The sequence below is a fragment of the Trachurus trachurus genome (assembly GCF_905171665.1).
Source record: "Trachurus trachurus genome assembly, chromosome: 23".
Taxonomy (NCBI): Eukaryota; Metazoa; Chordata; class Actinopteri; order Carangiformes; family Carangidae; genus Trachurus; species Trachurus trachurus.
Window position 1 is genome coordinate 12671314 of NC_139912.1, and position 14754 is coordinate 12686067.

Below are 14754 nucleotides of genomic sequence, written 5' to 3' on the forward strand. Positions count from 1 at the left end.
CTGTAATGTGTCCAAAACCTGATGATGCTTTTACTAAAATATAAAAGCAGTAAACCTCATAATATAGAAGCAGGACTTTGTAGCTTGTATCATTTTTTTCAAACCTAGAGTGAACTATAACAGAAATGAAATAAATAAAACCCAAAACATATGATCACCAACCAACAGGGACAAGACAGAGGTAGATGAAGCATGGGAGGAATGTGTGCGGTGCGTTGTCCTGTGCTTGGCCGGCTGCCATGTGAAGTAGCGTCTGATGTCGGCTCTATTAACATAGCGATGATCTCATCTGAGTGGTGAGCCACATGCCGCTCACATCACACACACACACACACACACACACACACACATAAACACCCACACTCATCATTTTTCTCATGGTCTCACACAGATATTGTGTGTGTTTGTGTGTCTGTGGAGGCGCCAATGGCACAGTGACAGAGACAAACAGAGAGGGTGTAATTGCTTCATCCGGAGCTGCTGGGCTACAACAAAGCTTCGTGTGGCCATCGCAGGCTGCTGCTTCAAATGTGCGAGTGTGTTTTGTTACTGTTTTTTTTCCATAATCGGTCCTCATGTGCTGCTACAGAGGCAAGCTGGCTCATTAAGGTTCACACACACACACACATACACACACACCGCTGAGACTTGTAAAGGCAGTACAAACAAAATTCATAGGGACAAAAAAACCCTGTGTCTGGCTCACAGCAGCGTTTTAAGGGGGGATTGAAAATTATTGGCCGGCTTTACCTGCGTGCAGTGTGTTCATGCACTAAGCTGTAGTGTACTCACCGTTTTCTTTTAAAAGGAGACTTTGGTATATCAGCCACAGGTATCATCTGTTCTCCCGGTCTGACCCACATTATGGGACCGTCGTCGCTCTCTGTGGGACTCATCTGCCTCAGACTGGAGAAGGTTCCCCATGGAAGAGTCCTCTGTGGCCGGACGAAGAGATAAAAAGAGAGGAAAAGAAGCAACATGAGAGGAGATAATCAAAGCAGTATGTCGGTGCTTTGTTCACTGTCTCTTTTTTTAAGTTGTTAACTATTTCAACCAGTATTTATTCCACAGAATCCCTAAAAAGAAAAGAGGAAAAAAATCACATGGCGAAACTTGTCACTGGCAACCGGGGATGTTTCAGAAACGGTGACAAATCAGAGCCAAAACTCTCCACGGATAGGAGGAAGCGCCTGCGGATGTGTGGCTTTTGATATTCAGCGTACGACGCCGCTCCTCCACGCTGCATGCGGGAGATTTGAAGTGTCAGCGCGGGATAGCGAACGGCAGAAAGAGCTCGTCACACGGCCTGGCCTGCGTTTTCAGCGGTGAAACACGGCGGTTTATGGCGGTCGGTGCGGGAGGAGGAGGGACTTCCTGAGCCGGAGCTGGAAGCTGCACCAAATCACCGTGACACGCCACTTAACGCCTCTTGTTTGTCTGCCACCGCTGAGATTATTAGGTGTGTTGTTGTTGACGTTTGTGTCGCTCACCATCTGTTTAGTTTGTGTCATTTCCAAATAATCGGGCGGTGGAAATATATTGAAATATTTTGGGTCCCACATCTAGTTTATAGCTGCATTAGTGCACATTTACAATGCACGGACTGTTTATGAGCTATAAGCAAGTAAACTGTGAGAGGAGTACCCTAAAGGATACTTTATATTTCAGTGAAAAAGGTATTGTGGTGTTGTGCGACAGCAGTGGCTGCCGGCTGAATGCTGTCGCATAACATCGCCACAAATCCTCCCAAGGCGTGCTGTGTTGTTTGACAATCAGAGAGCGGTCTCGCTGTAGTTTTGTTTCGATTTCTGAAGTCAGATAGTGACACACATGTGAAGAGAGCAGAGAGAGAAGCAGAGGATGATCAATACATCTTCTTCAATGTTACCGAAGAGGCAAAAGACAAAATACTGACTGGTCAAACAGACGAGGGACACACTTAGAATATCATGGAAAGGTTCATTTCCTGTAGTTCAAGTCAAATAGCCCCAGCCAAGTATTGAGTGCATATAGATAGTTAGACATACTTTTCAGGATGTCAAAATTTCCAAATTAAAAATGCTTTTTTTTTATTGGTCTTCTGTAATATTCTGATTTTTTGAGATACTGAATTTTAGGTGTTCATTAAATGTCAGTTATAACCATGACAATGAAATAAAAAATAAATAAATACAGACATGAAATGTTTCATTCTGTGTGTAATGGATCTATAAAATGTATTAGTTTCACTTTTTGACTTGAATTACTGACATAAACAAACTTTTCTGTGATATTCTCCTTTATTGAGACAAACCTGTAGTAGAAAATAAAATGCATTTTTGACAGTTTTCCTCGAAAGCTCTTTCCTCCACATCTAAGTAAACCTACATGACAAACATGACACCTGAATGATGCAACACTGAAGGTTTCGATGTAAATGCTGTAAACGGATGCCGTGAAATGACAAAAACCTGGTGGATCACTTGTTACCACGACGGCTCAGGTTCAAGTCCAGGTCTGTGGCCCTTTGCTGCGTGTCGTCCCCTCCCTCGCTCTCACTGCCCTTCCTGTCTCTCTCCCTGTCACCGGCTCCATTGCCATCCAGGAACTAGAAGCATCTCAGTGAGCCACACTGTTGCACCGGGTGACATGTTTCTTCTGTTAACATGACGGCTTTCAGTTTCTTTTGGCTCGGTTCCACATATACACATATACACACATACACAGACACATACACAGACACACACACACACACACACACACACCGTCCTGTCCTGCTGCTGTAAATACTCACAAGGCCGTAACACCGCATAGACCACACAGTATAAATCCTGTTTCTGAACGTAGCTCCTAACAAATGCACTATTTGTTCTGTTCTATGAAAACAAGTCTCCAGATGTTTCAGGACATAATTCTGCCTTTTCCAAAGAATAAACCTATACATTCGTGAGATGGATTTTCGTTGACTTCCCGGTACAGAAACGTGCTGTAAATTGTGGCCTACTTTACTCCCATTTAAATTCAAGGTTCTGCTGCTTCTGTTTGGGATTACTGCCAGTCATCCTGTCCTTACTCACCTTCAGGAAGGGCGACTCCTCCAGCATGCTAAGGAACTCTGGGAAATAATTCCCGACCTCCTCGTCCACAGCTCCCACCAGGCTGATCTGTCTCATCGCCCCGGCTCTGTATGTCCCGTGACTGTACGTTTTCCTCACCTGCGGCGAACAGAAGGACAAAAAGAGAAACACATATTAGACGCCAGACGGTGATATTGTAATGTTACTCTAACACTACAGAGAGCAGAGGAGGCTGATTCAGTGTTCAGTCAGACAGCAGCTGCAGAAGTTTAGCTCCTGACAGATAAATATATAATACTGTGGATTTCCTCAGAGAAGGAGGTGACAAGTGCAGGTGGATAAAAAAAAACACTGCAGCAAACTTTTCATATTACATCTCAGTGTCTAGCTGAGAGCAAGCAAACACTATTACATAATGTGATTTCAAATCAGTTTTACGCAGCAAACTCTATATCATCATTACATTATTATAAAACTAAAGGACTGCAGTCCCCACAAACATTCACAGCATCACATTTTCCCTGTCTCTGAGAAACATGTACCCATCTCTAACAAGGGTAAAGAAGTGTAAACTGAATCATCAAGATATTAATTTATGGATATCATGTCATGGAGTTGCAGGGTCATTATGGAGTGTAAATGTTGCTACCGCATCATGTCCTGGTTTAGTAACCCCTCTCTGGCCTTGACCTCCTCTTGGACATCTTAATCATGATTAAAACATGCTGGATATTTCCGTCAGGGATCTTCCAGGGCAGCGTTCCCATTCCCAATCTTGTTGACACGTGACACCTTAGAATGAAGATAAACAGCTGCTTGCAGCTCTTCTTCATTTGGTTGAATTTGTGTAACCAATATCTGAATTAGTTTTTGAGATAAATGATTTAATAATTACATGAAGAAAAGAAAAAATGGTGCTGAACCTGAAGCCAAACAGAGTTGCCATATGATAAGAATAATTCTTTATAATGTATTCTTCCATTTGTTTCATGATGTGTTTCACATAACTGGTACTTAAAAATATAAAAACCATCAGGAAAGTCCTTAAATAGAGAATGCATCAGTACAATATGTGTATTAATATGGTTGGATTGCAGTTTGATGGAGGGAACACAAAGTGAGACTTTGTCCAACAAAAGAGAGAAGAACTTGTTAATCATCACTGGATGTTAAAACAGACAGTGTATGTGAGAGTGTTGGCAGTTTCTGCTCCACCGGTGTGACTCAACAGACTGTTAGCTGCTCTTCACTTGGCTGACAGAGCATTGCATGTGTGTGTGTGTGTGTGTGTGTGTGTGTGTGTGTGTGTGTGTGTGTGTGTGTGTGTGTGTGTGTGTGTGTGTGTGTGTCTGTCTAACCCATCTCCCATACCCTTGGCCATAAACAGTGTCTTTGTGTGTCTGTGCATGTGTGTGTGCAGTACGTGCAGCATGTGGCCTGCATGCTGTACTCTTGGCGGATCAGGATGCGTGTGTGTGTGTGTGTGTGTGTGTGCGTGTGTGTGTGTGTGTGTGTGCTGGCCAGATCCTTGGCTGCACGCCTCCAGTGAGTCACCACTTGACAACAAGGCAGAGATAAAAAGAGAGAGAGAGATGGACCAGAGGGAGGAGAGAGAGCGAGGATAAACAGGGCAGAAAGAAAGAGACAGATGGAGAGAAGCGAGGAGAAAGGAAAGGGATGGAGAGAAAGTTTAGGAAGACAAGCTGTAGAGGAGAAGAAACTTCTGTCGAGGAGACAGAAGAGAGAAAGAGATAAAAAAAAATGGAGGCAAAGATGGAAATAACTCAAGGGGTGTAAGGAGGTGAAAACCAAGATAACACGGTGAAAATGGGGAGGGAGGAGGACAGGAAAATGGGTGAGGCAGAGGGGACAGTTGAGCAGGAGACATCAGATAGGAATAAATAAAAAGGAAGAGATGTGAAAGAGACAAGAAAAAGGGGAAGAGGGGAGAGAGAGAGAGAGAGTGTGTGACAAGGAGGGAGGAAGAGCGATGAGGATGGGAGGAGGAGGGAAGTTAAGGAGGAGTGATGAACAATGGCTTGGAAAAAGACGGAGGAGAGGACGGGCTTGGCAGCTCCCAGGTGTGTCCTTGAGCAAGGCACTAAATCCCCAAACAGCTGCTAAGAGGCCAGTCATGCAAGACACAGCAGCTCTCAGGTGTGTGTGTGTGTGTGTGTGTGTGTGAGAGAGAGAGAGTGTGTGTATGTTGCAGCTCTTCCCTGGGGTGTTGCTGTTAATAGGGAAATGTTCTCAGTGCAGCAGTGTGGTTATTTATACATGCTGCTGGGTAATGAATAGAGATTGGCCATAAAAACAGGATTATAGGGGTCAACGACAGTGAAACTGTCTTTAAAGTTGAGATCAAAATAACAACTCATCACCACAGGCCGGATTAAGTGACACGGCTAATTATAGGTCCTCATGGTCAAACTTTGATCACTGCCATGTTTTCAAATCAAATGTAGTTGGATTTCAACATCTGAGCCCGAGCATGAGAAAATGACCTTTTTAGTTCAGAGCTGGGTTACAGCAGTAACCCAGCAAACAGTTTTAAGTCTATACAATTAGAAAATCCTAATGCCTGTTGCATGAAAGGGATAGTTCAACATTTTGGCATGAGTTTGATGAGGGAAACCAAGAAATTCCACGAGCCTCTGTAACGTAGCTCTGAGCAGCTCGCGGCTCTGCTCCGCAGTTCTAAAAATAGCTTGCACTGACAATTAAAGGTAACAAACCTACTGCTATGACTATATGGATTTTGGCAATGGGCCAATTTGCCAAAATGTTGAACTATCCCTTTAAGAGAACTATTCAATCTAGAATGATCTAAAATAAAATAAAGCTGAAAATGGACTCGGCAGATGTTGCAGGTTAAAAATCAATCACTCAGTCGACTACATAATAATGTGACTGTGTGTATTGTGTGTTTGTGTATTTCCTTTATGAATGACAAATTAACTAAATGAATGAGTTCATCATGCGTGAGCAGGCCAGGCCTCACAGCTGTGTGTGGGCTCCTTCACATTATTTTCACCGCACCAGTGCCTCGACTGTCATCAGTGTAACATCCTCCCTAAGATGATGATGACTAGACGCTTGAAATACTCACACTCGCATATAAACACAACTTTAAATAGTCTCACTGAGTCAATGACCTAGATACTGGGAGGGAAATGTGTTTGCGTGGATTTAAACGCTTTGGTGCTTACGAGTATTTGTGCATTTCCACAGTTTTTGCAGTGTGCATCTGTGGGGGTACACAACGCACTCATCTTTCTGCATACTTATTGTGCTTCTGACTGTTTTCCCTGCGCGCGTGCATGTGTGTGTGTTTACACATGCATAATTTAACTGCAGAATAACCCCCACGTTGTTCGCAACGAGAACAGTCTCTCGCTATCACAGGAAGAGTATTAGGAGACGCTACCTGTGTCTGAAATATACAGATAAATTTAACAGTCAGTGATTCATACACACGCACGCACGCACGCACGCACGCACGCACGCACAGAGTTCGTCTATAATAAGTGAAGGCAAACAGAAAGAAAACAGGAAATGTGACAGACTTCCTCTGAGCGGCACTCTTCAAGACGCTCCTGTTCTTCTTCACCTCCGTGTACGTGCACGTAAACACACACACACTGTGAGACGGCAAACCAGCCCAATCACATTCACTTGTTTCTTTCACAAAACATAAGAGAGCAAATGAAAAAAAAAATCAGACAATAAAAATTCTGCACACAAAGGAATAAAAAAAGTAAAACTGTGTGACTACTTTGTCTCAAATTTACTGCAGCTCATTTGGTATTCCAGGTCCACAAATTCACAAAGATTAAAAAGCCGGCGTTATTATATATAATTATCATAACTGTCATCTCTCCCCCTGCTGACACTTCCTTTGGCTAAAAGCAGTGTATTTTTTAACAGATCATCTCCCTGCCTCTCTACTTTCCATTTGCAGATTATCTATTTTTCTCTTGTCTGTCTGTCAGCATCTCCATCTCCTCCTCTGCGTCTCTTCCCTGATAATACTGGCGGGTCCCTGGTGGGAAGTCTATTAGATCAAGCTCTTCTCTTTCCTGCTCTCTTTTCCGTGTCTCCTTCAGCCTTTTGTTAATTCTGTAACAAGTTTTCTCCCTCTCTCTCTCTCTTCATCCTGTCTGCTGCTTATCTTTCACGTTCTCTCGCCGAGTGAGTTTATGTGAGGACACGATCTCGCTATTCTCTCTGTGTGTGACCCCTTCCTGACCTCTGCATGCCTGTCTGCCTCTTCCTCCCTGTACCATGTGTGTGTGTGTCTCTCTTTCTGACTTATTATGCCCATTCAGTCTCTGGAGTGCTAAGTCTATTAGTCTATTACTGTTCCTGCGTCACAACAAAGCTTCTGGCTGCTGACTGGTGCCTCGAACACAATCGCGCACACACACACTCTTCTTACATAATCTCTCCCTTGGCTCACCCACAAAGAGAAGCGTGTGAATGCACAAACACATTCTGAACTAAAAGTAACGCGGCGGTTCCTTGTTTGTTCCTTGATAAACTGCGCCGACACCGGAGCCGTGTCACCGCTTCACTGCGGTTCTACAGCTGAAATGCGAGACTGATGCTATGCCAAAGTCAAGTCTCCCTCTTTTTTTTTTCTTGTAAACATGGGTACGGATGCAGCATCTTTGCCCCCGAGCAGGAGGCCAAGTGAAAAGGATGCTGCCTCGGGGGTTAGAGAGCATCAAAGTGGAGGAGGCTGCAGCTGGAATCAGATGAGATGAAGTCAACTAATAACAAACAAATAACGATCTGATCTAAAAACTCTGACGCAGGACGCACCGCATCAACTGACATGAAGCCAAAGTTATTTTTGTCAAAACGAGAGCATGGAAAAGTCAAATCAGATTTTGTGGCGACACAGGGGGTTTTATATAGTTTTGCTTCATCTCTAGAGAAACCCAACATACCACGCTTAATAAAATCAGCAAGCCATTATTTTGCATGGAGACTCATTTCATTCACCCATTTCTTCATTTTCAGCCTCTGCTGTTAGGGAACTTATCCAAACCAAACTATTTATTATGAAATTGTACATCCTTTTTGTATACTCCAGCTTTAATGAGTTACAGTGGAACATGATAACTTCAACTGTCTCAGTATCTTTCTAACAAAACCCACAGGTTGTATTATCTTGTCCTGTTGGCCATCCAGTGGAGATGGATAAACTAAATATTGTTTCTATATTCTGAGCAAAGAAACTAAATTTACATGTGATTAAAATAAAAACTGTATTAATTAACTGATTGGTGCTGAAATATGCACTATTTTATTAACTTCTGTTCCAAAAAAAAGTTAGGAAGAAATGAACCACAGAAGTCTCCATAATATAAAACGTTCACAAACGCATCCGTTAAATAATTTGCAGACCATTTTTTGTTTTTTCCAGTCATGCCCCCAGCTGGCCGTCAGCCACTCTACATGTGTGGTATTGTTGTAAATGCTCTTACAAGGCTACGAGTGAGCACCCAAGTACAATGCGAGCACAGTCGCACGCAACAAGCTGCAGTCTGTTCTTTGGCTTAGTATTAATCTTCTGCTGCTGTGACTACATCATTACACTTTGGGCACCATCGTACACCCAGCGCAGTGAGGGGGCAAAGCCAACCCGAGTGTCTGTGTGCTCCTTTCAGACCATGTTGTTTAAACAGCAAATAGACTTTTACTTATTTGTGCACTGGAGGGCGTGTTGGGGTGGCAACATGAGGTTTGGTCAGCAGCACGCGGCTATTTTGAGGCTCTGGAGAGTGATTGCGCGACCGACCGTCAAAACCTGGTCTGGCAGTATGTTCCTGTCATTTGCAGCTAATGTGCTCAAAAACAACACTATGTAACCAACTGAAACTGAATCCAAGTACAATTTAACTCCATTGTGACAGCAATGAATGCACACCTGACTTTTAAAGGGAATGGGAGAAGCACTGTGATTGGTTTATTGCTTGTGAGCCCCTGAAACATTCCCATGAATAATTAAGAGGTTCAGTAAAACCCTTCTGAACCGTGCACCTGGCACAGTGACTGGTTTTTATGTCGTTTACATAAAAACCAGTACATCTGTCCCTCTGTCTCCCCGTGTCCTGTTCCTCTCCGACTGTCCTGTCAATTAAAGGCATTTAAAAAGAAAAAAAAAAGACACAGGCAGTCGGGCACACCCTATATGAACGTATACCACGTGCTCCAGATCGTTAATGAAGAGCCCTCAGTGTCTAAACAGGAAAGGCCAAATTACCTCGCTGTCCAAGCACATCACACATCGTCTGTCCAACTGTACTTGCCCTGAGACAATGGAGCTCTGTAATCTCCAATAATCCTCACCAGAGGTGAAATACCCTCAGTCAGGAGCTGAATACAAAATACTCAAAAACATACACTGCCACACACACTGTAAGTTAACACAAAAAACAAAAAACAACTGCCAGCAGCTGTATATTTCCTTCTTTTCTCTTTCATTTCTACACGTACACACACACACACACACACATACACATGAAAGCAGCAGAGCCAACATCCAGAGCAGAAACATAAAACGTGCATGATAAACCATTAATCTGTGTGTTTGTGTGTTCACCTGTGCCTGCGTATAAATATATCACAGTGCATGCTCACATCTGTGTGTGTGTGTGTGTGTGTGTGTGTGTGTGTGTGTGTGTGTGTGTGTGTGTGTGTGTGTGTGTGTGTGTGTGTGTGTGTGTGTGTGTGTGTGTGTGTGTGTGTGTGTGTAGACTGTATGTCTGCTTCCCAAGGTCACTGCTGAAAGCTAGGAGGGAGGGAAAAAATTAACAAGACCAGTGGACAATGACGTTAGCCCTGCAAGGAACACTACTCTTAAAGGGACAGCTTAGGACACACACACACACACACACACACACACACACACACACACAGGAAAACTCCACTTAAGACAACGGACGATTTAGATGTTTAATTCATTCATTTAATTCATTCCGGATCACGCAGAGATCAGGGATGTGTTTGTGGAGGCAAAACTGGCCCAAAACAGACAGAAACACACAGAACAACATTATGAATATTTCATAGCAAGTAAAAAATAAAAAAAATAGCCAGAAGGATGGAGATAGAGAGCATAAACTGTGCTCTCGCCCCCTGTAGTACCACACACGCACACATAACACGCACATGGTCACAGTGTGGTAGCCGGTGTTGCCTGCCCTGCACTCGCATGGAAAAAGAGCAGCCAGTATCTCCCATACGGAGCCACTCAGGAGGTTTGAGGCAACAAAAGGCTTTTCATTAGTGAACTACAGACATGGGACAAGTCTAAATGAAGAGGTCTGGCTGTGTCACTGTGAAACACAAGAGAGAGACAATCCAGGAAAAGACACCACCAGCATTCACACACACATTCACACGCAGTTCTTGTTTTTCCAGTTGTCCTCAAAAGGCCGTGCAGTGTGCTGAGACACACATCCCACTACAGCTGCTGCTGCTGCTATACTTGTGCTTTTTGAAAGGAGGAGAAGAAGAAGAAAAACAGCTTTTGTGTAGGTTCTGACTCTCTAACCTGACTGGCTGTGAACCTGCCACCTGCCTGACAGCACTCAGCATCTCTTACTCCACACACTTCCCATCTTCCTTTCTCATCTTCTTACTTACTGTACTGTCATCTTTTTTTGTTTCCTACTCACGGCTTTTTTTTTTGCTCTCTCTGTCTTTTCCTGTCGATCTCCTCCCATACTCTCACTTCAGGTGTTGTAGCCATTTGGTTTGCTTAAAACATCATTCTTGCGCCACATACATAATTTATGGTTTTATATATATGTTGACTTGGAAATGTATTTAAGAGTAAGTTTTATGTAGAAACAATTGAGCTACATTTTATAATTTCTTACACCATTGCAGGCAGCATCACATTTTGATTTGGTCACACGTCGAACAATGTCGGCCATGTGGAGGCTGTGGTCAGAAAAACGTTTTTGACTATTGTTTAAGTTACTCATTTTGTTAAGTTGAAGGTATTTTCATTATTTTTGGAATGTATCATTTATATTGAAGTAAGTTTTGTCATCGTTTTTGGGAATTAAATCTTTTTTTAAGAAGTACAAAGTCGCCTTTTTTGTCTTGGAGGTGCGTTCAAATGCCTCAGGCTGCTCATCAGGTGTTCTTTCTTGAGACTGAAGTGAGGCGAGTGACCCCACTCTGGTTTTAAAAAGTTGTAAATTAACCTGAGCGATCCGATGTCTGTACTGTAGAAAATGCCAAAAGCTGCTTAACGCAGGACAGATGGAGGCAGATGCTTCCAGCAGATGGTTAAAGTCACAACAATACAACTTTTTATCCACACACAGCAGCAGTCATTGGGATTTTTTTTTTCCTTCAATCAATCTTTTTCTTTCCCCTAGCATCCCTTCATCATCTCCTGTGACTTGTACTCCATCTACATCGTTTCTTCCCGGCATCCACCCACCTCTTCATTCATCTCCTGAGTTTCCTATTCTCTCCTTTCCCCCCCTTCCTTTCTTAAATCTGTTCCATCAGCTGTCCTGCATTAATCTTTCTTTTCAAGAACAAAAAAAGTGCTGGTTACTGAGGCAGAAGATGTGAAGTCACTGTACTCATCTGTATTTTTCTTGAACTGACCCAGCGTTCAAGCTCATTGATAAACTTGAGACTCTTTCTATTCAATTTGGGTTTGGACAAAAACACAATATTTATACGTAGGTGCGTCCGCGTCGTTCCTATGTTGAATTTGTGAAAATCACCAAAGCATATGAGAGTGCCAAAGTTTCAATCTCAAGCCAAACTCCATTCACCGACAATAATGGCACAAATTGTCCCTGTGCAACAAGAGCCAGCAACATGATGCACCTAAAACAGAAACTAAGGTGTCTGTGTGTGTGTACAGTAGGGGTGGGCAAAAATATCGATATGGCAATATATCGCGATACGTTATACCGCGATACGATATCGATATTCAATATTTAAATATCGATTTTTTTTTTTCAAAAAAAAAAAAAAAAAATTCAAAAAAAAATTTTTTTTTCCAATTTTTTTTTCAAATAATAAATCATGTTTCAGACCTAAATCCAATTGAAATATGTTGTTGTAACTTGCACTTGTATAAAATGGGGGCGGTGCTGTCTTATAATGTTACAGAAAATGATTTTTAAATACCATGAATGGAAAATTACATAAAACAAGTTGCTACTGACTTTTCAGTATCATAAAGCACTGTCTTGGATTACATAAGACATGTTATTAATGTTCATGCACTTTAATGTCTCCAGCTGTACAGTGTTTATTCATTTGTACATTGTACAAAGTTTTGGAATAAATGCATGAGACTTTTTCCTTATGTTTTTTTTTTCATTCACATATATCGTGATATATCGTTGATGAAATTTCTTGCAATATATCGAATATCGCAGATATCGTGTATCGTGATATTATCATTATCGTGGACCAAATATCGCCACAGTATCGAATCGTGAGTTACCCATATCGTCCCACCCCTAGTGTACAGCCATCTCTGCATACGCAACACAAAATAACATGATCTATTTTGGTGAGAAGAGCCGTTCTTGGTGGGCCTCCACTTCCTTCCGAGTCTGTGTGTGTGTGTCGGTACAATGTGTGAGAGTGACATTTATAAACAGCAGAAAATGCTGCGTGGACAACTGCAATGATTTCATGCCATCAGCCTTTCCTGTTTGTGCCCTCCACCATCACATGACCTCAAATCACACTTACTGCTTCATGAGAACAAACAAATAGACTATACAGCCCACACACACACACACATGCTCCCCTTTGATTGTGACTGTGTGTTAGTTACCTGAGAGTAGAAATTAGCCATAGTGGTAGTTTCTATGTCCTTCTTTCCCAGTATTTCCATTTTGACGGGAGCTGATGGGAACTTGGTCGAGAAGTAGTCCAGAAAATCCGGCAGGTAGCTGGCCTCTCCGTGGACGATCCCCATGACATAATGAGCTGCCTGGAAAACATGGAAAACACAGTACATTTAGATAATGTTGACGGTTTAAACATTAGAAAGCAAATCACACCCGCCTGAAATTACTACAATACAACTGGTTGATGAGAACGTATATCAGTCCAGAAAGAAACAGATACATAGTGCTACACCTGATATTTATGTTAAATGTGAGGAGGAAAAAGGAACATTTTTCCATTGTATTTGGCAATGAACAGAAATACAAAAATTCTGGCAAGAAGTAAAACAATGTATTCATGCTTTACAGATTCAAATACCCTTCAGTTCAGTTCAGTTCAGAAAACTTTATTATCCCCCTAGGGGGCAATTTGTTGTACGACAGGCAGAGCAACACCAAAACACAAACAAGTCAAATACAAAACAAAACAAAAGACCCACAGTTGTTGATATTAGGTTTATATCCAGATAATTTGAAGATTAAAAAGAATCAACGAATATTTGTAGACTTAAGTGTGTTAATGGCAAAGAGACTAATAGCCCTCTCATGGAAAAACACCAGAAGACCAAGTGTAAGCAAGTGGTTGTCTGAGCTATCTACAGCTCTCACCTTAGAGAAAATTACATACACAATAAAACATCAACAAGATAACTGTCATCAGATCTGACTGGGACCCCATAATAAGCACAGATTTGTCACGGGCGATGAAGAGCCAGGGGGCGTGTAAACAGTGGCACTTTGCAGAAATATGTTCCTTCTCTTTTTTCCTATACAAAATGGACTAACTCACTAACCTGATCCCCAACCAAGAACTGGAATCATTTGGAGGGTGTGTGGGGTGTGGGGGGTTGACATGTTTGTTCAATGCATGTAAATGTATTTCTATGTATTTCTTTGTTATGGCTCCCCATATGCAGAGGCGACAGTCCTCACTGCAGTCGGCCCGGTTCAAATCCCACATCGGGTGGCCCTTTACTGCATGTCATTCTCCCTCTCTCTGCTTCCCCATTTCCAGTCCCAAGCCCAAAAATATACTTAGAAAGAAAGAAAGAAAGAAAGAAAGAAAGAAAGAAAGAAAGAAAGAAAGAAAGAAAGAAAGAAAGAAAGAAAGTACCTGGGATGAGTCCTCGCTGAACGACAGGGTGACAAACTCCTGGGCGAACCTCTGTCTCTGTCCCATGGTGAGAGCGGAGAGCTGCGAGGTGTAGGCGTGGGCCACCAGAGCGCCTCCGTTGGGCTGCTGCTCGATGTGGATGTACGGGCCGAACTCCAGACCTGCCAAGCCGGGATAGGCGCTCCGCGGCGCCGGTTTGACCGCCGCGGGGAGCGGGGAGGACGGCGTGGAGTTGGGAGCTTCGTGATGATGCAAGGAGTTAAAGAGGGACTTTGAGGCGGCGAGGGGAGGAGAGGGAGGCTGGAGATGTGAGGCTTTGCTGTTGGGCGACGGGTGAACCGGGAGCGGGGACTTGAACGGCGACAGGGCGGAGTTGTGTGAGGGGTCGGCGGCCGAGGAGGAAGAAGATGAGGAAGAAGAGGTGGTGGATGGAGCTGGAGACGGAGAAGGAGAAGGGAGGAGGAGCAGGCCGGCACAGATGGTTTGGCAGGAGCGGTGGTACATCTTCACTCGTTTGTGCTTCTCCCCCTCTTTGTGTTTCTTCTTCTTTTTCTTCTTCACTTTTTTGATTTGCAGCTCCTCCGCGTTGACCTTGGCTTTCTCTTTTTCATCTGGACAGCGGGACAGAGAGAGA

The 14754-nt window shown here is 43.1% G+C and overlaps 1 protein-coding gene across 1 annotated transcript in view; it reads right to left on the reverse strand.

Annotated features, from left to right (window-relative positions):
• LOC311006558 (uncharacterized protein) overlaps positions 1 to 14754 on the reverse strand; it is a gene marked incomplete at its 3' end in the record, with an annotated part of 37450 nt that overhangs the window by 8860 nt on the left and 13836 nt on the right. Inside the window, exons 3-6 of the mRNA XM_083999404.1 lie at positions 14121 to 14731; positions 12892 to 13050; positions 3057 to 3194; positions 793 to 935 (exon numbers count right to left, since the gene is read on the reverse strand). Coding sequence (XP_083855530.1) covers positions 793 to 935; positions 3057 to 3194; positions 12892 to 13050; positions 14121 to 14731 — 1051 coding nt within the window. The remainder of the gene's footprint in view (positions 1 to 792; positions 936 to 3056; positions 3195 to 12891; positions 13051 to 14120; positions 14732 to 14754) is intronic.